The 23,444-nt window shown below is 45.8% G+C and overlaps 2 protein-coding genes across 7 annotated transcripts in view; one reads left to right on the forward strand and one right to left on the reverse strand.

The window, feature by feature from the left end:
• LOC139351361 (phosphatidylinositol-binding clathrin assembly protein) overlaps positions 1 to 16,977 on the reverse strand; it is a 75,388-nt gene extending 58,411 nt beyond the window's left edge. For all 6 annotated transcript variants that reach the window (XM_070993220.1, XM_070993219.1, XM_070993216.1 and 3 more), the window contains exon 1: positions 15,728 to 16,977. In XM_070993220.1, the coding sequence (XP_070849321.1) occupies positions 15,728 to 15,857 (130 nt within the window). In that variant the 5' untranslated portion in view covers positions 15,858 to 16,977. The remainder of the gene's footprint in view (positions 1 to 15,727) is intronic.
• khnyn (KH and NYN domain containing) overlaps positions 2,146 to 23,444 on the forward strand; it is a 133,983-nt gene continuing 112,684 nt past the window's right edge. The window contains exon 1 of the mRNA XM_070993210.1: positions 2,146 to 2,156. The gene's annotated coding sequence lies outside the window, so the exon portion shown is untranslated. The remainder of the gene's footprint in view (positions 2,157 to 23,444) is intronic.

The following is a 23,444-nucleotide window of genomic DNA, read 5'->3' on the forward strand; positions in this document are numbered from 1 at the left end:
TTAGGAGCGACTGCTGGCTTTGTTAACGAATCTGCTGCCTCACTTTTCAATCCGTCCTCTCCATCTCTTTTATTTCCGCAGCTACCTTCTCTTTCTGTCCTCCCTCCGTCTGCCCATCTCGCCTTCTTTTTAACAGAGCTCATGTTTTTTCATTAGGTCTGGAGTGGTGTGAGAGAGAACTAAGAGAAGGACTGATTAGGTCTGTGGGGACGCTCGTGCATGAGCGTGTGCGTGAGCGATAATGTAAAGAGGGTGCATGTGCTGACTTAATCAGGCAGAGTGGAAAGCATTAGATGCCACTGATCCCAGACCAGGGAGAGAAAAGGGAAGGCGAGGCGACTGAGGCAAACATATGGCACAGAAAAAAAGGGGGGAGACAGAGAGGGAACAGGGGGGTGAGAGAGGGTCAAATGGAGAGGTAGAACGAAAGAAAGCCAGATAAAAACAGAGAAAGAGAGGAGCGGCCATGAACAGAGGAGAGGAGGGAAAGGGATAATAAGACATGAGAGACAGGAATGTCTCTTCATCCAGACAATTTGCAGGAGTCCACACACAGCTCAACAGGCCTCCTCGCTTTATCTCTCCTGTCTTTCCCGACGCGGTCCGCAGCAGAAACAGGTCTGCTGTTTATTTTTCCTTCCAGCAAACGCTGAGCAATTACTCTGAGCACAAATGGAAAAATACATAAGATTCAGCCCGACAACCCTCAGCTGCGAGGCTCTGACCGACACCTCGATGTCCTGCAAGCAATTACCTGCGCAGCAGCCGCACGAGGAGACTGACCCGGCTAATTGACACGGGCACATTACGAGGCAGTTAAACAACAGAGGGCTGAGGCGCTCGCTGGAAGAGAAAATATAACACAATGTCAAAAGTCTGCGCTCACTACAAGTACACTTTCAGAGCTGAGTCGGAGGGTCGTGGTGGGAACCTGACTGCAGAAATAATTGGTCTATTCTTCACGAGGTTAACCGAGCACACTTAGTGAACAAGGCTGGGCAATACGGCAGTGATCATTAGATCGTTTCATTCTTCATCATCTTCTCCTCATTATACCATATGAGTTTTGTATCCAGAGATATTAGCTGATGAGACGATTTCCAATCACAACGTTTCGACGTTACGCATTATTACGCGAGGAAATGTCGTGATTTTTAAACTGAGCTACAAAGCAAGAGAGCTGTGTGTCAAGAAATCACATCGATGTGACGTTATTAGACTTCAAAAGAATAATTTTACATTTTGGGAAAACCACTTATTCATTTTCTTGCCATGAATCATATGAGAAGATCAACACCACTCTCGTGTCTGTAGGCTAAATATGAAACTACAGCTACTTAGCTTAGCTTAGCATTAGGACTGGACGCACAGGGAAAACCTCAGTTCTTGGATGATGCCTATTGGTGTTGAAACATTGCATAAAGCAAACGATAAATCGATTAATATGGTAATTTGAACATCCTTAGGTTTTCAGCTGATGGGTAGAAAACAGTTGAATGAAACAGAATATGAATAAGCCATCTTGGATTTTATAACGGACATTTTTCATTATTTTCTGACATTTTATAGTCAAAATAATTGATCAATTAATCATGAAAGCAGATTATTAAATACTTGCAGCATTAGTGCACATGGATTGGCGGGCAGAGTTGGTGGATGCAAATTTTGAACAATTTGTCGCTGGGCTGAACGTTGAACCTCGCATTCAGAGTCGTAGGAGCACATCCGAGCTATTTAGCGCAACCTGCTGCTGCTGCTGCTGCAATCTGGGTCAAAACAAGCATAATGATCCAACAAGGAGGTTATGTTTTTCATCAGCTCGGTTTGTTTGTCTGTTTGTCAGCACAATTAAGGGCAGAGCTACTGGCCAGATTTTCTTCTCTGTGGAGAGGTGCGGCATGTGCCAACGAAGACGCCATTAAATTTTGGGGTGGATCCGAACAATCAGCCAGATACACCATTGCCTCCATTTTTTATTCCTTTGTTCGTACGCTTAGTTGTCCTCGCACACACATGTGGGAGGAACGACCGCTGAGTAAATGTGATCTCATTCCCAACAGTGACTGCCTGTTCCTCTGATCTGAGGACCATTGTTACTGGTCATCAGTTGACCTCTGTGGGCTTTGATTGAATCACAATAGACCACAGACTTCCTGGTACCGAGGGACCAGCGTGAGAGCTGGGGGGCCGGACCGGAGATGTGATGATGAAGCGTGAGCTCGTGGGCATGTAAACCAAGAGAAATCTACCAGCGTGCTAAGGTTTGGTTGTTATTCGGCGAGGCGGTGTTGTGCCTGTGAGCTCCTGCAAACCTGAACATGAGGGACGGCCTGTTTGTGTGTGTGTGTGTGCGTGTGTGTGTTTGAGGGAGAAAGCAGGTGGTCAGATCAAGCAGAGGAAGAAGGGCAGGAGGAGGAGACACAGATCACATCTGGCCCAGCTGGCTACCTTCTATCTGTGCTCTCCGCTCGTCTCTTCATCCACCTTTAAGTCCCCCACATCCACCCGCTTCCAGGCCACACACACACACACACACACACACACACACACACACACACACACACACACACACACACACACACACACACACACACACACACACACACACACACACACACACACACACACACACACACACACACACACACACACACACACACACACACCTCTATCCACTTTCATCTCCGTCTTCATCTCTTCTGATCCTGTCACTGACTCCCTTTCCATTTCTTTGTCTGTCTGGTGCATCTAGACTAAAACACTTCCTGTTTTAGTCCGGCTCAGGTGTAACTTCGATAACACAGTCACTAATTTTCTCTTTCTCATCCCTCACTTTATTCCACATGGGATCAACTGCCCTGCAATAAGATGACAAAAGGTCAAGATTTCCCACAAATCAATCCACAAAGGGTACATAATGTGGCATTATTGTTTATTTTGAGAAATGTCACAGGTCTTTAAAATACGTATTGGTTTTCTCCCAGTCAACAAGTCACTATAAGGGTGACAAAATAATGTAATATCAGCATGATCAATACTTCAAATCAAGAAGTGCACATTAAGAGAGTTTTACTGTGCAACCAATCTCGCCGGATGTGCAGCTGATTAAGTGCAGGGATGATAATGAGTAATCTGAGACTGAAAGCACCATTAAGAACTGGATTAGTCAAAAAGGTATTAAGCAACAACGTGCAGAGGATACCGATCCTCAGACCGGTTCGTCTGAAGTGGCCATAATAATAAATACAACACTATTAGTAACTTTTAAGTTGCTCTGGCAAACTGTCATTGGACAACACTAGCATTCATTTGGACTCCTGTTTCTGACCACCTGACAAATTTAAGTCACATATCGTCATAAAAGCTCTGTTTTGGTCTCCTGAGAGAAACATGTTTCAGCAGCTAAATGCTACCTGATCTTCACCAGCTCCTCGCTAACTGTGCCTGCTAGCGTGCGGTGGATATTTAGAGTTTTTTCACTGAAATCAGCTGAAGGATGCCATGAAGCTCAGTAGAGCGCAGTAGAGAGTCTGATACACTGACAGAAATGCGAGTTCAAAACTGGCCTGATATCTGCAGAAAAACCACATTCAGTGCGCTGTTAACACAGCTTTTAAAGCTGGTATCAGTCGATACAGACCTCCATGTTCCACGTTACTATCAGTGGACTTGACATTCAGTCTTAACGCCAAGATTTGATCTAGATAACTCAACAAGCCTCCGAGTGGGATACGATCCGGGGTGGATTAACCCCTGTGAACAGACCTGCAATCGCTTCTCAATCCTATTCTGACATCTTTTAAAACCCCGGTCGGGCATCAGCGCTTTGCTTTGTGTGCTTGGCACAGTTCAATCCCTCCACAGTTCGGTCCCCTCAGAGACCACCAAGGGAAGGTCAGGCCCACATAGTTGGAATTCCTAAATATATGGCTCTGTGGAGAATCTCTGGACGTTTAACTGAGCTTCTTATGACATGAAGACACAAGAGGACAGTATGTTGACACAGTTTGGTGTCAAAATACTTTGAAGGGACACATGACTGAGAACTTGTCACCTTCCTGAAAACAATGCTGTCCTACTCCGCTGAGATGAGGACATCCAAGAAGTTACTACAACGTCCGTTATTTTCTTCATTTGTTTGTCACTTTGCTCAAAGGCGTTACAGAAAAAAATAGTGATTTCACCTCCACAGGCAGAGTGGAAAATCACCTGGATGTGGTGGGCTCACGATCACAACACCCGGACCACGAAATGTGGGCAAAAAATGTCATTTGGATGTATGAGCACTACATTTATCCAGAGCTGGAAAACACCAAATATATCCTGATATTTGCAGGATTCAGAAACAGAAGTCCAACCTATGAAATTCTTTGCTAATCTAAAGGGAATCTGCTCCGTCTGGTTTTGTCAGGAGGTCAGAGGTCAACTTCACTGCTGTGTAGTCCCACTGCTGGGAGGGATTCAATGTCTTGTTCAAGGACACCTTAACAGGGTGGACACTTGCCAGCAAGAGGCCTTGAATGCTGGCCGTCCACTCGAAGGACAATGTCTCCAACTGACCACCCCGCAGTCCAATCACTCGGCGGGGAATTGAGATTATCAAGTTTTGATAGCGCTGCTGAGTGAACAAGGGGAACGCCGCAGAGCTGAGCGACCTTCGCTCAAAATCTGCTCAGGTACAGAGTAACAAGGGGAAGTGCTCGCTAACAGACGCCACACAGATGAAAAGCCAGAAGCAGAAGGCTTCGGGAGCGCAGCCTCAATCTGTTAAAGATTAACACTGCGCAGTATCAGCACCTTGTCTGGCATGTACTAGTAATCTCCTCCTCTGCTCTGTCTGTCTCTGTGTTAGGGACTGCTGACAGGGTTTGCCTCAAAAGAGGATTCCCCGTCCGGCCCTCCCTCCCTCTTTCTTCCCTCTCAAATCCTTCAGATAGGAGATGGAGAGAGGTGTGAAGAATTGTAAGAGAATTGTAAGGCTGCTAAATTTGAAAACGCATCCTCGCCTTTCTTTTTTGGCTTCGCGATCACACTAAGCCAGTGGTTTTTTAAATCCCCCAACAGAGCTTTTCGGAAATTCTTTTGTAAATACGCTTTTGTAGCGTTGACAGGAAGAACAAAGCTTTTACTCCACAACGACGCACACCTTCACAGACTCTCAGTCGCAACTCCTTCTACGACGGCTCACTTTGCTGCCAATATAGCCGATGACACAATAGATGTTATATCATTGATCTGCACTACGTTTGCGCTGTCAGACGGCTTCTCGGGAATAAAACAGTAACTAGACAGACAGAGGGCAGCAGCACAGGAGTCACCGTTCACCGTGGTTAACAGGTAGCCTCTACAAGTCGTGAACGAATCATGGCTGATGTCAGAAAACAGAAAAATGTCAATAACAGCAACTATATTGTGTTTTCAGCTAAGTTTAAAGACAAGGTAAGGTAACAGGATGAATGGATTTTCTGTACTGCCACTTTAGGGTGGATGGAGAACTTCTGAAAATGACTTAAATAAGTGTTTTCACATAGAAATGCCATTTGTCTTTTATCTCAGACAGCCCGTTCTGAGAGACAACTTTTACAGCATTAGAAGTGATTTGACTGGCCGTGCAGGAACTGCACTTTTCCTCGGCTAAGAGGTAGAATTCATGAGCCGCAATCAAATCACTATTCTGTCCTCGTCGTCGGTCTGTCAGTTGGTTGATGGCAGAAACAGAAAAATGAAAAAGAGAACCACTGAAGTGGCTATTCGACCCGGACCGTGCCTGTCCTGCTAACTCGAGGGGAGGAAGAAGAGGAGATTTTTTTCTGTCCTCTGTGATCGGAAACTAAATAGCTTTCGGTTCGGGACACTCTGCAGCCCGAACAAATAATTAACCAGGAAAATAATTACTTTGCTTTAGTTAGCTGCGCCGTGATTAAGACTTGAAAGTCGGTGCATCAAAGTCTCCAGCTGGAGTTGAGCAGCGATGTGTGTTTACAGCCTCGCGTTACAAGAAAAGCAGTTTAATCTTTTCCAGATTCCACTTTATTCTTTTCCCACTTAAATTTGTCTGAATTCTGCGTTTTACAATTTAAGCCCATTTTGTCATCTGAAGGTGTCTAAACATCTGCTGGATGAGTAATTTAAAAATTCAATGAGGAAACATTCAACATTCAATGAATATTAATGCGTTTGATGTAACTGCACGATCTTTTAATCAAACAGGCTCGAACACGTCGAGTCTGCGGGTCTGACGTTCGTGCAGCGCTCGGACGTAGCTTTTCTTTTTTCCTGCAGAATATCTGACTCCGTGCATACAGCCACGAAGTCGCATCTTCTGAGAGTTTGCTAAAGTGATGAGCTCTCGCTGGGGCGCTGCCTCCCTCCCTCTCTCCTCGACATGACTGTGTGTGCGTCACCGAAACATAACAGCAGGGTGTTTTTCTGTTCATTCAGCTAATGCACTGTTCAGAAAAATGCTTATAAACCCTGATTTTTAAAAACTGCATCCACATTTTGCCAGCTTCCGCAGTAGCCCATGTTTGAAATCTCAATTCCATCCCTGTTGTCTGCAGTGCAGAAATCACGGCGCCTCATGTTACCTTATGCGCAGAATAACGATCCCAAGCAGGAAGGATGTTAGATCCTAACTTGAAACCTAAAAGAAGAGCACCGCTATCAGATCAGTGCTCGATATCTGCCAAAAGTCTAGGCATCAGAATGTGCATCCAGAGAGAAAATGTGAGATCAGTGCAGGAGTCAGGTGGGAGGACAGGAAGGAGAACCAGAGAGGGGGGAGAGAGAGAATTAAGGAGCTGGTAGAAGGAGGCAGCGTGCCGACACTAAGACAAAGTGTCACCAGAATTTGGTCTATTAATAGACTAGCTCTGCTTCTATAGCTTTAATTCTCCCCTTGAGGTTTTAAATAAGAGCGCTTTCTCTTCTGTCTCTCTTAGTCACACACAGAAATACAGAGAGACAGAAAATTAGGGAGAGACAAACTTTCTCGTCTCCAACTGCTGTGTTTTCATTGGGGGATTCGGGAAATCTTGTCAAGCGAATGGGATTGAAGTCTCGGAGTGTTTGCCTGAGCGCCTTCAGGGCGGGGGGGGGGGGGGGGGACGCGTTTGCTGCTTTCTGTCAGAAAAAGAGAGTGACACTGACAGAGAGAATGGTAGGCGGCGGGCAGACAGACGTAGACGCACACAGGTAGAGCACGGGAAGAAAAACAAGCAGTTGAACCCAGCCAAGGGCTCCAGAGAGAGAACACACGGCTAAAAATAACCAGACATCAGAACGGGACGCGAACAGAAGCACTGAGTGTTCCCAAACACACAAACACAGACCCGGACAAAGACGGCTTACAACTACGCACCAACGTTAAGACACTAAGTGTACAAAATGAGCATCTAGTATTGAGTCTGTGCAGCACAGAGCAGTGGACGGTGTGCAGTCAGAGGACAGCGAGGGCTCCCCTGAGAGGGACACTTAAGACCAACCTGGATAAACAACGGTTAAATAAATTATTAGTGTGCTGATAATTGCACTTTGAGACTTGTCTGACAGCAGATGCTGAATAATAAATTGTACAAATACACTTGCTTGTTAGTCAACTTGCAGTAATGTACACAATAAAACAGCGAGGAGCTAGCTTGCAGCTTGTTTCATCATCATGCTAAGACTCTGGATAATTTCAGATGCATGCTTGATATAATTTTTCTTCATGTACCAGAGAGAGAAATGCATGTAAGTAACGATTTAACCTTGAATGTCAAATATGACAGCTTTTCAGGAACTTAGCCACTTTGTGACTGCAAGTCCAACGCTTCTGTTTTCAGCCACTCCTCAGACAAATATCCCGGTCTTTAGCCGCTAAATGCGCCACCCTGTTTTCTAGCCAGTCGCCATCTTTGTGCGCCTGCCGCCGATGCTCCACGAAGCTGTGGGTTGATCAATACGAGCGTCACCTTTCACGCAGTCATTTGATCCAGTTTAAATATGAAAAAACTGATTACTGCAGCTTTAAGGTCTAATTTCTTAATGACATCAACTGCAGCGCTTCTGACTGACCACATCAAACAAGCTACAGGCCGTTAACTGCCAATTGCTCATTATTATTGACTAATAAGGCAAGTTTATGGATCAACTATATATGGTTTTAACCTCCTCTTTATGCTGTGCGAACATTTGGGGGGAAAACGTGTGCAATTATGCAAAAGACAGTTAATTACACTGGGACTTTCATGGCTGATGCAATGACATGAAGCCAGCCAATTTAAAGCAAGCGAAGACTTTGAGTAATGCCACAAATATTTTATAGACGCTGAATTATGCATTAGACTGTAAATAAAAGCAGGCTGCTCCTCTGTGTTGTTTTACAGCGCGAGCTGGTCGTTCCAGGTCCCGCTGAATGTGCCCCAATGTGAACTAAGGCATGAAATTTGCTCCCTCAATCACTACTTGAGTGTGCAGTGGGTATAGCATATTCCCTGAGTGTGCAGCGTACTAGCGTGTCGCATGTTTGAGGCTGAAGCGCTCTCATGAGACGGAAATTTCTCCCTCTTCCCACACACAAACACACAGTCTCGCACACTCAACACTTGACGTGTGTTCCCTCGGGCTTCACTTGAAACAGACGTATCCAGACTGTCGGCAGTGAGCCTTTTTTCCTGCCTGGTAGTCTAAACCGGGCCTATCTCTGCTCTGCAGACAGGGAGGGGCTGTGGCGCTTTGTTTAGATAGCATTGGACTCACCTACAATCACTTAAGACACATGCGTCCCCGCTGTGGCACCAACCGGCTACACCCTGCCGCAGGTCTATCAGGGACTGAATCAATGCAACACAAATAGCAGGAAATAAGCTGCACTATTTCTATCCTTAAATCACATTGAACCCTTTCAATTCCCTGAATACTTCCTTCAGTGGTATAAATAAATCACTTCATGTGTGTACATTGTGAGAGCTGAGGAGTAAAGAATAAAAAGGGAAAGTTACAGAAAAGTAAAAGGCCAAAATATGGGGAGGTATCGAGATTCAACAGCAAATATATTCATCTTTAAAGCCAAACTGAAATATGAATTGTCCAAACTATAATGACAATGCAGCTGTGTTTCCATTTTGGGGGAAACACAGTGTGAGATTTGTGGACTTTCCTGACATTAAGCGCTTGTACACGTCTGCTGCTGGAGCACATCGCAGCTCTGTTTAGCTCATGATACAGAATAAGACATTTTTCACTTTTCCAACAAGCCCCACCATGTGTCGTCTTTCAGCTGTCAGCAATTTAAAACCCTTTAAAACTTGGAATATTTAGGAGAATCCATCATGCTGTTAGTGTTAAATTCAGGCTGGTTAGTGTAGCTTCCTAACATTAGCACTGATTCCCACCAGACTTTCATTTGCTGTCACATGATTTCAACACCTGCTCAGCCATCGAGGGCTCCTGCACCCTCGCTGTGGTGTTTTGTTTTCTCACACTGCTTGAAATGAGGAAGTCCAGCTAGCGTTAACTGCCTCTCTTTCATGGGTGCAGTTGGGCCGCTGACAAATAACAAGACTGTCAAAACTCACGGCAACAGGTGGTCCTGTAACTGCAGCAATGTGGATAAACTAGCATACAGAACAGCAGAGTCACAGAGAGGTGAAGGCTAACAACGTTAGCCCCCTCCCACGCTCACACACGAGTAATGCACTTTAAGAGATGAAAAACAACAATTATTTGAAGAGATGTTTCCTCTCAGGTCCTTTTGTAAACTTCAATGTGACTTATCTTTCAAAGAATATTGCTTTTTAAAATGCACTTGAACAGAGGAAATACATGTTAGAGCCAGAAGAGCCACATCCATACACACATACCGCTTAAACTCAAACACACACACCCACATCTAACACACAAACACAAACATATGTACACAGGCACAATGAGCACGTCTGTCAAGGTGACCCGCAAGCTGCTGTCTGAAATAGAGCTGTAAAGTTTGAATGGGCACCGACTCACTGGAGGCCGAAACACAAGCCACATAAACCTGAGCTCAGTAACACGCTGCACACAGTGTCGCTCCTCGTCTATTAAACTCACCCAAACACACACGCTGCAGCCCAGACAGAGCCGGTCACAGCGTCGGTGTGGAGGGCTGCTTTAGCACCACATCAATTTGTCATGTACGTGTAACCTAGTTTTAAGGTTTGGCTAAAAACGGTCCAACACAGCCGTGATGTTAGAGGGCATTTGGGCCAGCAGTTCAGCCAGCTGGTAAAAACGATGTGGCATGTTGTATCAAGCTAGCATAACCTTTGCTGTTAGTGAGCAGAAAGGCTGGAAATGACCTCAATAACAGGATAGTCTCACTAAGCAGCTGAGCCCAAAGCTGTGGTTAAGATTTCTGTTAATGCAGGTTGGTAGAAAACTGCCTGACCACCAGCGTGCAAGCCTAACTTTGGCTAGCGAGCTTTCAACAGCAACTTCTGGAGGAAATCTATCCCCAACGTAGCATTAGCACAAAGAAGTAATGCACATGGACGCTGCATATAGCCGCAGTCAACAAAGCCAGCTAAAGAGTCACAGCAAACAGGCATAACTGGGATTCCTCAGGTGTTCTCCTTCCACCTGTTCCTGTTCTCTGAGAGATCAAAGGTCAAGATCAGCCGACAGAAAGCTCTCCTTCAAATAACAGAATCATTGTGTTGAGCGAAGGCATTTTAACAGAGAGGATTCCTGAGCCTGTCCTGCCGACATGTTGTCATTTACTTTACCTTCGACAGAGCTGCTGGGGCTTAAGGTCAGGGTATCAGGGTTATTAGCTTTTCCAAAGGGCCTCCCTCAGAGTGGGGGAGAAAAGCCCGCCATTATGACGAGGGGGAACATGCAATAATCGTTCAAATGGAGGACATTTTTGTGCCGTCTCTCCTTGCAGGCGTCGTTAGTGTTGTTCATTTTCATATGCAAGTAATGGGAGCAGTGGTGTGAAGAATTTAAAAAGGGGAGCTCCAGGAAGCGTCTTCCTCAGAACCTCCTCCTGGCTGAGCACTACACAAAGTGGGTTTGATTGTTGGTGTTGGACATTTTTCGGGCACATACCGACGTCTTTACAGAGCATCTTTTTGACTGAAGTTAGTGACCACAGCTTGATGAACGCTCCTACCTTTGTGTGTTTGTGCAGAGCAACAGATTGATAGAAATCCTCTCTCTATGTCTACGTCATGGTGAAATGAAGCAGAAAGGAAAAGGTCCTCTTGTGTGGGATTTTTTTTCTGAGTCACTCTGCCAATGATGATTTCCCCTGCACTCTCATCCTCTCCCCTTTCCTCTCATTCACCCCTTTGAAGACGATGAAGGGCACATTTTGAACAGAGAAGACAGATGGTTTGGAGGAAGCGTGAAGAAGGCCATCAACAGTACATCAAGCTGGATCGACCAACCCTGAACAGAGCTGGGGCGGGACTGCAGCATGACTTTACCAGTCACTTCTTCTATTCATTCACACCTCCATTTATACGACTCCAGCGCCTGACACATGGCTAAGTGCAGCTCATGTAATGTCAAGGTGTGAACCGCTCACAGAGGTTAAACGCTTCCCAGCAGCCAAAGCAGATAAACGTCAAGAGAACAAACTAATTGTTCCCACTGCCTTTAATCTACAATTGTTAGGTATACCATTACTTGGATTACTGGGAAGCTTCATTAAAGTCTCATTGACTACTTCTAAGAAATGCACAACAAACATCGAGCTCAGCCGCATAAACAAAGGTTGTAAAAACGGCACCACTACTGAGGCCGCGGCCGATTTCGCCATCCAACTTCCCCCGTCGACTTAAGGCCATTTAACACACGCCAGTTGGCGGGTTTGCTGCCATGACAACAGAGTGCCGGTGAAGGGGAAACTAGACTTCGGTTTAAATGTCACAACTACTGTGGAACAGCTGTAAAATGGTGAAACAATCAGCGTTTCAGTGATGCCAAAGTGGAAAGAAGTGGCCTCCTGAGTGTGCATGTGCCACAGCAATCAGTCAGCTGCTTATGAGGGCGGGATTAAACACACGGTGTCTCTCACCTTGACAATGTGCAAACTGCAAGCAGGTGTGTGAGCAGGCATTTTCCAACACATTTGAACCCATCCTTGCTGATTTTTATGGCGATAATTTCCATAAATAGAAAAGCTTTCAGAGCTGATGGGAAGGACTCGTCATTTTTGCCACCGGCTCACAAGCTGGGGTTAATTGAGGTGGACAGCCTCGATCATGACACTAAATGGCTTTAAAACGGCACTTATTTTCACCAGTGGTGCGTGAATGTCACGGCTGCTCGAGCTAACGGCAGACCCCCCCTAACCCTCGCACGCTCACTGCTGGCCGGCAGAGCTGAAAGCCTTCCGCTAGGGTTATTCCGTTATTGGGTCTAGATGCAAATATGCCGGTGAGATCATTCACAGCTTGCTGTCAGACAGTCACAGCTGCTTGCGGTGAAGTTGTGCCAAGGGGAGAGCGATGGAAAACCATGTTTGTGTTTGTGTATGTGTGTGTGGGTGGGTGGGGGGGCTCTGTGTGAAAAATAGATGTTGAAAGAAATGCAGGCAATGTTAGCAACAACCGACTCCAGGTTTTCAGTGTCAGAGCCTGTCCAGGCGTCTCTCTGTGTCCTCTCTTCTAAAAGGCTCTGCAGGCACACAATTCGCTAACCAGCAGACTTGTCATCTGACTCACACACTAACTAGCTGGCTGCCTGAGCTGCCAGCTTCAAACCTGTAGCATCTTGTTTCCAGATGTATTCAGCTCATGCCAACATCCAGCTGATAAGAACGGCAGCTTGGCCCCGGCTTCTAAACGCATTTTAAACGTGCCTTGATTGACAACTTGTGATCGCATTTCGCATCCCTTCATCGTATTTGGCGCGTTCACGCCCAGACGTACTGCTGCAGACTGTGGCTGTTATTAGGTAACTTGCCATGTGTGAAGATTTCAAAACCTTGTAAGAAGTGCAGTATTTGGCAGAGGCAAGTGAAGTTAACTACAATAGCTGTAAAACAATCTATATTCTGATTGGCTGGAAGGTGCGGGTTAAGGTTTAACAAGTGGACAACATAATCGGACATCTGTGCTATAGGTGGTTAGCCGATTAGCTGTTGCAGCATTAGCCCCTGTGTTAAAATTGAGCATAGTGCATGTCAGGTACATCATGCAGTTTGCTGAACATGACCCAGTGAATGGATCACATTATGTTCCCCATGGCAACCTTGGGGGAAAATCTAAATGTCATTTTTTACCTGTTATGTGATCTCACAGATGTCTTCTGTCTGTGTGGAATTGTAAAAAAAAAAAAAAAACCCACAGCCAAACCGGCATTAAAAATTCAACATTTCCACTGATGATGCCGCTTCGCACTGTTCTTCTTCTTCTTCTTCTTCTTCTTCTTCTTCTTCTTCTTCTTCTTCTTCTTCTTCTTCGCTGGACGTACTTTTGGGTCTGCCGCGCTCTGTCGTGGCAGGCCGGGGCAGTTAGTTAAAATGTTGGATTTAATGGGTTTTTGCACCCCGCAGAGCTGTTTTATCACTCCAGACAGACTGAGAACATCTGTGAGCTAACAGTACGTTTGAAGATGCATGTCGCTGCGGGATAACAGGTGAAAAAAACACATAATGTTTGGATTATCCCCCAACGACTGCCGCAATGCGTGGACTGTGGTGGTCGCAAACAGCTAATATTAGCATATCAGCTTGGACTTTCCATACACTCTGGGCACATTCACATCTGTTCGAGCTGTGTGATCATTTCATTGTTAAGTATGAATGAGGCTGACTGAATGGCTGGCAAGCTATCTTACCTGGCAGCCAGTGTTCATTACATTACTGGACGGTTGGATCAGCTGGCTGGCTAGTTGACTGAGTAATGATCGAACACACTGCCTGCCAGCCTCCCTGGCTTGCTAACTGACTCACAAATTGACTACCTGCCTGACTGAATGACGACCTAACCTATAACCTGCCTTTACTCCAGCCTGCTGGCCATCCTTCCTGATAATACCGACAACACAACGACAGCCTGACAACACCGGCCGCTACCGTCACGGTAAAATCATCAAACGGACAAATGACATGACAATCATGCCTCCGTGTAATGCACCACTCGCTGACCGTTCCCCCTGCGGCACTGAGGTCGTTGCTCTCCCTAAGAAATCAATACCCTACAATGATTAAGCTTGACGTGGCGTATTGGCTGTAAAGGTCTAGCCAAGTTCACAAAGCAGCGGAGACAATACATGACTTTTTGTTGAACGTCAGCAGCTGAGTCTTGTGAGCGAGGAGGAGCTGACGGATGTGAGGCAGCTGAGCCGAAGCATCGATCAAACACGTGCGCCCTGTGCCGACGAAAGCTGCTTCCCAGAAACAGAACTTCAGCACATTTTGTCCCAGTAACGTCCAACGCACACGCTCCACCATCGCACATACGCCCTTGCATGAGCCACTCTTGTCTTAAATAAATGCTTTCATTCATCCTTTCCTTTGTGTCGTCTCGCTTGCATCACCGCCACCTTCAACATGACTCAGTTTAATTTCAGTGGGCTCTACTGGCAGTCCAGGGACTTAATCCACTCTTCATTACCAAAGCAAAATGTGAAACGACAACCAGGAATCAAGTGCCTAAAGAAATCGCAATAACATCAGCAGCCAAGATCCAGGAAATTGCTGTTTGTGCTTCTGCTGACGACATTGTCTTCAGTGACGTGCTTGAATTTGTTGGTGTGTTTCCTGAGGTTTTGGAGCGTAAAGCTCTGTCTTTTTGTCTTGGAAATAAGGTGAGCGCAGTCTGTCCTCCCTAAGCTGCAGGTCTGATGAAAAACCTGCTCTCTGGCTCTTTGTTTGTTATCTGCGTGTGACTTGCCTTGAAGTCTGCACAAAAGGAAGCCGCAAACAGTTCTGTAGCCTCAGAATAAGATGTTTTAAAAGGAAGGCACGAACTGTCAAGCGAACTCTCGCTGGTTAACAAATACAAAGAGTTGTTTGGTTTGTTGGAACGTGAGTTGAATACCTGGTCAAACTCTTCACCTCTTGATGGATTAGTCCACATGCAAAGTTATTTGTCAACCACTTTCATAACAGATTAATCATTTAGTTCCCACTCAAGATTGTGAATTGCATATGTTGGACTGATGGTCAGATAAAACCAATCAATTTGAATAACTCACCTCAAGTGATTAATCATGATCAGACTGACTAGCAATGAAAAGAACTACTAGTTGCTGGCCTTGTTTAAGACTGTACCTGCGGTTCAGGGACATTTTAAGGAACAGAAGACTGATCGATTGATTGCTAAAGTAACTGACAGGTTAAACACTAACAAGATTAATCATTAGCTGTAGCTTTAATTGAACGTTTGAGAATATTTGGCTGTTGGTTGAACAATTCTAGGACGTCACTTTGGGCTTTGGTAAGACAGAAGGGGTAGCTGTCATCTTATCTGGCATTTGCAGACCACAGAATTGATCAGAATCGAGAGGAAAACAGCTGAATATATTGATAAGAACCACCAGCACCACCACACTGAAGGCTGTATATGATCACAAGCTGTATCTTCAGTCTGCAAACCCAGCCTGTATAACCTTTTGATTGTCTTCCAGATGGACTCCCTGACTGCCAGGTGGTGTGAAGGAATGAGTGTACCAGAGCTTGAGCACTGTCAGCCCGGTGTGTCTGCTCTCTGGAGCCGTGCAGCCGGCTGACAGCAGCCAGGAGAGGATATATACTCACAGTCAAGGTGCTTCTTCTTGGGTCCGCTGACTTCATGTGTGGTGGCTTTGCACACAGCCTTGCTGATAGATGACCCGGTCATGCTGTGCTGCGCTGCTGCGATCCGATCCGTGATAGATTGGCCCGACATGGCTTCTATTTCTGCTTTTTACTCCCCCCTACAATCAGCTAAAATAGCACAATAACGATCCGATCAATGGATCAACTCCCCGCGGGACACAACTCAACGTGACTTCGCTGTCAAGAGGAGGTAAAGGGTTGCGATCAAACACCTACTGATGAGGGGTTTTTTTTCTCCAGGTGCGTACAAAACCTGTGCAGTCTCGTCTGCAGTGAAGTCAGATCACTGGTGGCAAAAAAAAAAACTCCAGGTACAAGAATATCAGGCTCTACGATGAAAACTACAATCAATTCTTTGTAGTTAAGTTGTTTGGCAACTGTTTATCCCCACTATCTATCTAGTAAACAAAACACGACGACACTAATCTGAGCTAGTCTGTGTTAGCTAATGTTTCCGTTGCAGTACTCGAACCAGGAAAGAGTCCCACTGTGGAATTTGTAAACACTGGAAATTACTTTCTGGCCACAAATAAACATAGCTAACTGGCTGGTTTATATGTAACCTGGACGATTTGTTTGGGATCACCAAAGAGACCACCTCGGGGCAGGCAACAAAAAAAGTAATCCGTATGAAATCACAGCTTGGAGAACACCAACAACAACCTCGAGCTCCTCTTCCACGTCAACTTGTTAGCTTGGACCGTTTAGCAATCACTGGTCGCTCGGCAAAGTGCGTGTTAAAACCCCCCTCGGGCGTAAAAAGTCACTCAGAACTGAGCAGCACATTGTTTGAAGTTCATAAGAGGACGCTGTGAGACTGACAGCCGGGACAGGTGCAGTTTCTCCCGGCGAGAAGAGATGCGAGGAGCGGAGGGTGTTAGCCGAGCAGCTAGCGGGGTTAGCTAACCTGCCAGCAACGAGCCAACGAGCGCGCGAGTGCCTGTAGTCTGTGACAGAAGCGCGAGCCGGCGGACCCGTTAAGTTAAAAATGACAGCTCCCTTGGCTCGGCTGTTTCCCTTCACGGTCCGCGGGCTCAGTTGGTGCTGTTCTTCGGCTGTCGACTCCACATTATCGTTTCGTTTTGTTTTTTTCCGCCGACGGTCCCGTCCTGTGCTGCTGTCTAGAAAAGTCTCGCCAGCGGTTTCTCTTTACGGACTGACTGGCTGCTTGCTTCTCCGCCGGACAAAATGGCAGCGTAAAAAATCAGCTGATCTCACAACCGTGCTGCCTTCATGGACCACTGGTAGGGTTGGAATCTTGTGCGTTGAAATCCTATATGACGATTATGCTGCTTTTCTCTGTGTTTATCAGTCTATATATAATATTTTGGATATTTGTCCAATAAATCAAATACTCTGAAGACGACATCTCGATGCCTACATTTTTCACTTTTTTTTTACTGAAACTTCATCCACAAAATAGCTTATCTATTAATTTATGAAAAACGGAGAGTTTAATCGATATTGAAAACAATCATTGTGCTGCCCAAGTCTGACAAATGTGATGTTGTAAGCATTTTATGCCCTCTGATGAGGCCTTCTATGATCCTGGACAACCTAACAAGTTTACCTGTCACCATTTCAATAAAGTTCAAGCATAAGCCTCTCTGATGTTTTAATTGATTTATCATAGGTAAATAATAACGAAAGAGTAAAAGTATACAGTGCAAAATCTCCATCAGAATCATGTTTTTTGTAAGTTTTAACATACAAGGAATGTGCCTTCATACGTAACAATAAAAACTGTAAGAAAAAGAACAAAACAAGTATCCTACTGCAAAAGTTAAAATTATCAATAGAACAAAATATATCTAAAAAAAAAAAATTGGGTAAACTGTTTAAAAAAAAGTGCAAAACAGACGATGGTATGTGTAAAATAGTGATCAGGGAATGTGCAGATGTTCAGGGTATACAGAATATGTGTAATAACCTAAAATATATTCAATGTGCAAAAGTCAAAATAAAATAAAAAATGTGTTTAGACGTTTTTCCAACCAGCCTCCTGAAGTACTGTTTGGGCATCTAAAAAGAAAAAGGAAAACCCAGTGTTTCATTACTTCTTTAAATTGTTCATGTGCGCGCAGTGATCAATGCCTACATTTCCTACAACCCATGAACGCCTCCGTCGTCTATTGGACAAGACCTGAGGAGTGAGTGAAGCCTTTTAAGGTGTCGCGGTTTAAATTGTAGCGGAATTTATGAAACAAACGTATCAAATTTCACATTTTTTTGGACATCTTAAAGGCGTTTCTGCCACAACGCCACCGAAAACCGACTTTTAATTGACGCGCTCTCTCTTCACAAAGGCATCTCTCGAGCCGCACTAATCCACATTTAAGGTCGTATTAAATTATTCCTCAGACGCCGTGTCCTTGTTTGACTCCAGCAGACTATGTGGAACACGGTGTGCTGAAAAATCAGTGGGAACCGCTCCTGCTGCACAGTGCACAGCCCGGTGGGGATCAAACCGGATCTGAGAGCGGAATAAATCAAATATCTGGCGGCAGTCGAGTGCGTTTCACACACAGTTTATAACATGTATATTACATTAGATACCAGGCTGCTGTTCAGCACGAGTGGTTCGCGTTGATTACAGCTTGCATGCATGTAAGCAGTCTGTCATGATGCAACAAATCGTTCCCTTTTTTCATCTGATTTTACGCCTCTGATTGAGAGTGCAGTGACAGGTGTGTGTGAGAGAGTTATGACAAAACGAGAGTGCTTGAGTGATACCATAACTCACCTACGTGATCTTTCCTGTAGGTGTGTGTGTGCGCATGTGTGCGTGTCTCAGCCTCTCAGACAGTTTCTCTTCAGTTTCAGAGAAGCAGCTGCAGTTTGCAGTATTTCCTGTCTGTGTGAGAAACACTGCAAACTGACCCCAGCAGCATCAGCAGGTGAGTTCCTGGAATCCACCGCTGCTTCTTCGACCTCCACTGACCTCCCCTCTCCATCCCGACTGGGGGAGAAAAGACTCCGAGATGTGATGATTGATATGATGAACCGTGAAGAGCAGGTGATGACAAACACACCCGCACAAGCAGCCAGAATTCATCAGCACTTGGAGGCTGAAAGTGTGCGTGATGCACCCATGAGCGCCTGTCAGCCTAGCTGGGCTCATCTGCTATCTTTTTCACTCATTTCTGCCAAAGCCTAATGAGGCGTGAGAGTCAAGGGGAAAAAAACGTGCATGCTGCAGAAACGAGGAAATAAGAAATGCAACCACAGGAGATGGAAGTGGTTAGCGCTGCGCAGACCACCAAAGAGGGTTCAGTTCCCAGTTTTGCATGCTCTGTGTCACAGCTGACGGTGCGCCAGCGCGCGCAGAAAAGCCCTTTCATGAGCCATAACAGCTGCGACACTGCTCTCAATCTGCTTTTCATTTCAAAAAAGATGCTTTGCAGTTGTGTTCTTCTCGCAGCAACTAGTCTCTCAGTACATTTTCTTCTCGAGTCTCATGAGAGGTAACCAAACACACCAACATGACTCCACTGGATCGTGTCAAAATGAGCGCTTGAGCACGTGAAGAACTGATTTACAGCAGCACAAAGACTGACGGGCGGACGGCCAAGCGGATGCCTGCGGGAATGTGGAGTCTCCACCTGACATGCATGTAATTGAAAAGAGGCTGCAGCACCGAGAGGAGACCCCGGTGAAGTCGGGGTGAACACGCAAACCGTGAAATCAGACATATCCCGCTCCCCACGAGGCGTCAGCGGCGAACTGCTTCGCGTTGCCGCCCTCGTACCTGATTTCACCTCTCATCCGAGGAGGACGCGTCCTTCTCTGCTGACTTGGAGTGCGGTGTTGCCACCTGCAGGCGGAAGGGCTGAACTTCCCTCTTTTTTCCATGGCAACTGCGCGGATGCGGGAAGCCCCCCGTAGCCCCTAGCAACAGGCTCCCGGCCCGGGATTGGAGTCCTATCAGCAGCTGTCAATCATGGGATGAGCCGCTGCTTTGCCTGAGGCCCATGTGCTCAGAGAGATAGGAATAAATCCATTACCACGCAGCTGACAGGGACAGGGTCAGATGGAAACACCGGCAGAGACAAAGAGGTGCACACAGTTCATCCACAGTGTGCAGATGGACTACGGCAGGTCAGGGAGGGCAGTTTTCACTGTGATTATCGTGGCTACGATCAATGGAGGAGCTCAGCATCAGGCGAGCTGTGCTGTGTAATGACGGCTCTTGTCTTGAGTGTCTTGACCTTGATGGTTCAGTTAGGAAAGCGCGTTAACCAGCAGGAAAGTTTCCTCTAAGGTGATGTGACGCAGATGAATCACAGTAATGATGGACAGATGATAAAAAAGGGTTCCCCTCTTACATGTAATGGCAGTAAAATACATTTCAGATCAAAAGGAGGTGACTGGGTTTCCAGTTTTTCACTGAGCCCTTTGAAACTCCCACAAGAACTGTTGCTAATTCTCACTTCAAATGCTGACACCCCCCCACCCCCCCCCCACCCCCCTTTTGCCTCCATCAATGTTTATAATGTATGTATATGACTCTGACTCCTCGGGCTCCAACTTTCTCCTCACAGTTCCCCTTTAATCATCTTCCTCCTTCTCTTGTGCTGCAGAGGTGGGCGTCATTTTCCCAGCGCTATAAATCATGTTCAGTTCCGTAGTTTCCAGTGATTCATTGTGTGTATTTTCTCAAACTTTCAGTACCACAATGACTGGAGGCCCATGTTAACCTCTTGAACCAGGATGCTTTCACTTCTTTTATTGCTGTGCTCCTCCTACGTGCTAGTTAGCCTTCGTACGAGCCTGATTTAAAAAAGCTGGGACGCTGAGCAAAACATAAATAACCCAGAATGTGTGATATTTGCTGACCCTTTTAGACAGTCACTCAATCAGCTTCATGGATTTTTGTAAATATCTGCTTATTCTGAATTTGACGCAGCAACTAAAGACTGGGAAAGACGTGGAACGCTCCAAAAACACCTGTTTGGATCATTCCACAGGTAAACAGCTCGTTGGTAACAGGTGAGAGGATCGTGGTTGGGTATGAAAAGGGCATCCTGGAAAGACTCAGTCGTTCACAAGCGAGGATGGATGCATTTATTCAGATTATTTGTACCTGTTTATCCAGTGAGGAGTCACGGGGAGCTGGGGTCTATGTCCCACCTCACTGGGTGGGAGGTGGGATGCTCCCAGGACAGGTTGCCTGTCTGTAACACAGCCGACAGATGAAGACAGACAACCGTTCACACATTCACTTTGGCAGTTTGAAAGGAATTACCTGAATCTGCTGCTTCCCTCTGCGTCATAGAGCTTCACAGCAAGTTTCAGCTCAGTGTTTAAATGCTTAAAGAGAGTTCAGATGAGGAGCAGGAGCAGGTCAAAATACCTGAACAGGTAGAGGTGGCTGGATGCAAACAATGTAAGCAACACTGACGGTATAAATAAGGCTTAAGGGTGGGTGCAGTGGGGAGGGAGGAACAGGTTTGAAACCGGTTTGAAAGTCTGAGGACATCTGGTGGATGGACGGAGTATTGCAAGTCTGGAGGGTTCCTCAGTAAAACCCGAGCCTGGGGAGGTGAGACGTGTCTGGAGACAAGGACAGAGGGCCAGACCGAGTAAAACAGGACTGAAGCACGTGTCTGCTGTCCCCATGTGACTGAAAATAGTCCCCGTTGGTTTTCTTTCAGGTGTTAAACAGTCAGGTCAAAGGACTGATGACGATGAGCAACAGCAGTCTATGAGCAAGGACATAAAAGCAATATATATTCATTAAAAGTAAATCAAAGTGAGATAATATATAAAAACATGTGTATAAATTTATATACATATTAGAATGTTTTTGGCTCAATTTTCATATTGAATTTGCAAATTACGTACAATCAACAGTTATTTCCTGGAGGATTTCTCCTGCTGACTGCGCCTATAAAACCTGAACAGAGATGCTGCGCTTCAGTCAACGCAGATCTCAGCAGCTGCACTACAGACGCTGCAGTAAAAACAATGATCTGGGACCACTTAGAAACGAGCTTCTGCAGAAAGGTTTCATCGGGCTCAGACCAAACAGATTCATATTGCAGCTCAGTCTGAGCTACGGCTGCTGAAAACCATGTGAATCAATAACAGCTGTCAGCAGAGGGAGCTGAAGAAGTGAACTGCTTTCCGTTTGTGTGTTCTGCTGCACAGCGTCCAGAAATCTCCTTCAATCAACATGTGTGTGGGGGAGGTCGTGGATGTGTGCACACATGCTTAATTCCTGGCTAAAATATTAAACGCAGCCGTTACTGTGAAGTCTTCTGTCTGCTCGGTATTCTCTCTGATCACTTATTCATTGGACAAGCTTTTAAGAGATATGAAGCTGAATTATGAGGCTGATAAAATTTAATTGGATCCGTTAAGATGCAAACTCGATCGCCTCTGTCCCGCGGAGAAGCTCGGCCCGTCAGTGGAGACTCATCTTTCATCTGAAACGATATTTTCTTATTTATTCAAAGACAGATACAGACAGTAAAGAGGGCCGGATAGAGAGCCGTTGAGTCTATTGAGGATTTATTTCAAAATGAATTGAAAGAAGACCGATAGAGAGGAACAGTGACTGTGTGCCTATAAGGCCGAGATGAGCAAAGAAGTGCGGCCTGGCAGCACATTATGTGCGTTATGTCCTTGTCTTCAGTGCATTTTGCAGATGTACAGTTAAATAGAGGATGGATTGGACAGGGATGGACTGGCGGAAAATGTTTTATCTCATGTCGCAGATAAATTAATCAGACTTCTTCAGTCGCTTAATTATGGTGCACAAATGAGTCTTCTACACTACGCTACTCGTTTTGCTTTTACAGCCTCCATATTTACTGTTTTGGTTCAGTGTCACTGCTCTCACCAGCCTCGTTTCCAGCCGTTTTCAGCACCAACTGTCTGATAAACGTACTGTAGGAAACACCAGACGTTAGCAAAGTTAGTGACTAGCTGGAGAACATCTTTTGTCACACATTGTGGCCTGACATGTTGCATGTGAGACGTGTCATTTCTTACATCAAAGTCCCAGATCTCATGTGAACAGAGCCAATTCACAGGTCTGAAGAATGTAATTTAAACCTGTGAGGACAGGGAAATGTCCTGCGTGACTTGTTATGTGTTGCATAGCCTCAGTGGGTGACACTCAGCCACACTCAGACAGGAGGCTGATGGCTTCACACCATCCCAGCCAGAGCTTCTGATTCAATGCCGACCGCGATGGGCTGGCAGCAGCCAATGCAGATGTATCTGAGGACCCATAGGTAGATGCTGCCAGTCAGGAGGACGGTCAGGCCCAGCAGCAGGAGGCTGACGAGGGACTGAGGACTCATACTGAACAATGTGACGCTGGAGGTGTGGACGGAGTCATCGCTGGGTTTCTGGGCTGGAAGAAGCAGGAGAGAAGAGAGAGTTTACTGAGGGCTGGGATGAGCTGTGCTCACATCTGTAGATGCAGCTGCACAGTTGCATATCACAGAGGAGTGGACTGTCGGAGTGCTCTTCTAGGTCCAATATATTCTGAGGAGGTGGTCATGGCGGCTTGAGAAGAAAAGTGAGGGAATCAAAACCATGAATTTTGAGCCAACGCATCACGAATCACATCCATCTATGAGGTATTTTGCATTATCCTGCAGAAGTGAGGAGAGGAAACGTCAAAGGACCACGAACGTCCACCAGA

This window comes from Chaetodon trifascialis, chromosome 23, assembly GCF_039877785.1.
Source record: "Chaetodon trifascialis isolate fChaTrf1 chromosome 23, fChaTrf1.hap1, whole genome shotgun sequence".
Classification (NCBI taxonomy): Eukaryota; Metazoa; Chordata; class Actinopteri; order Chaetodontiformes; family Chaetodontidae; genus Chaetodon; species Chaetodon trifascialis.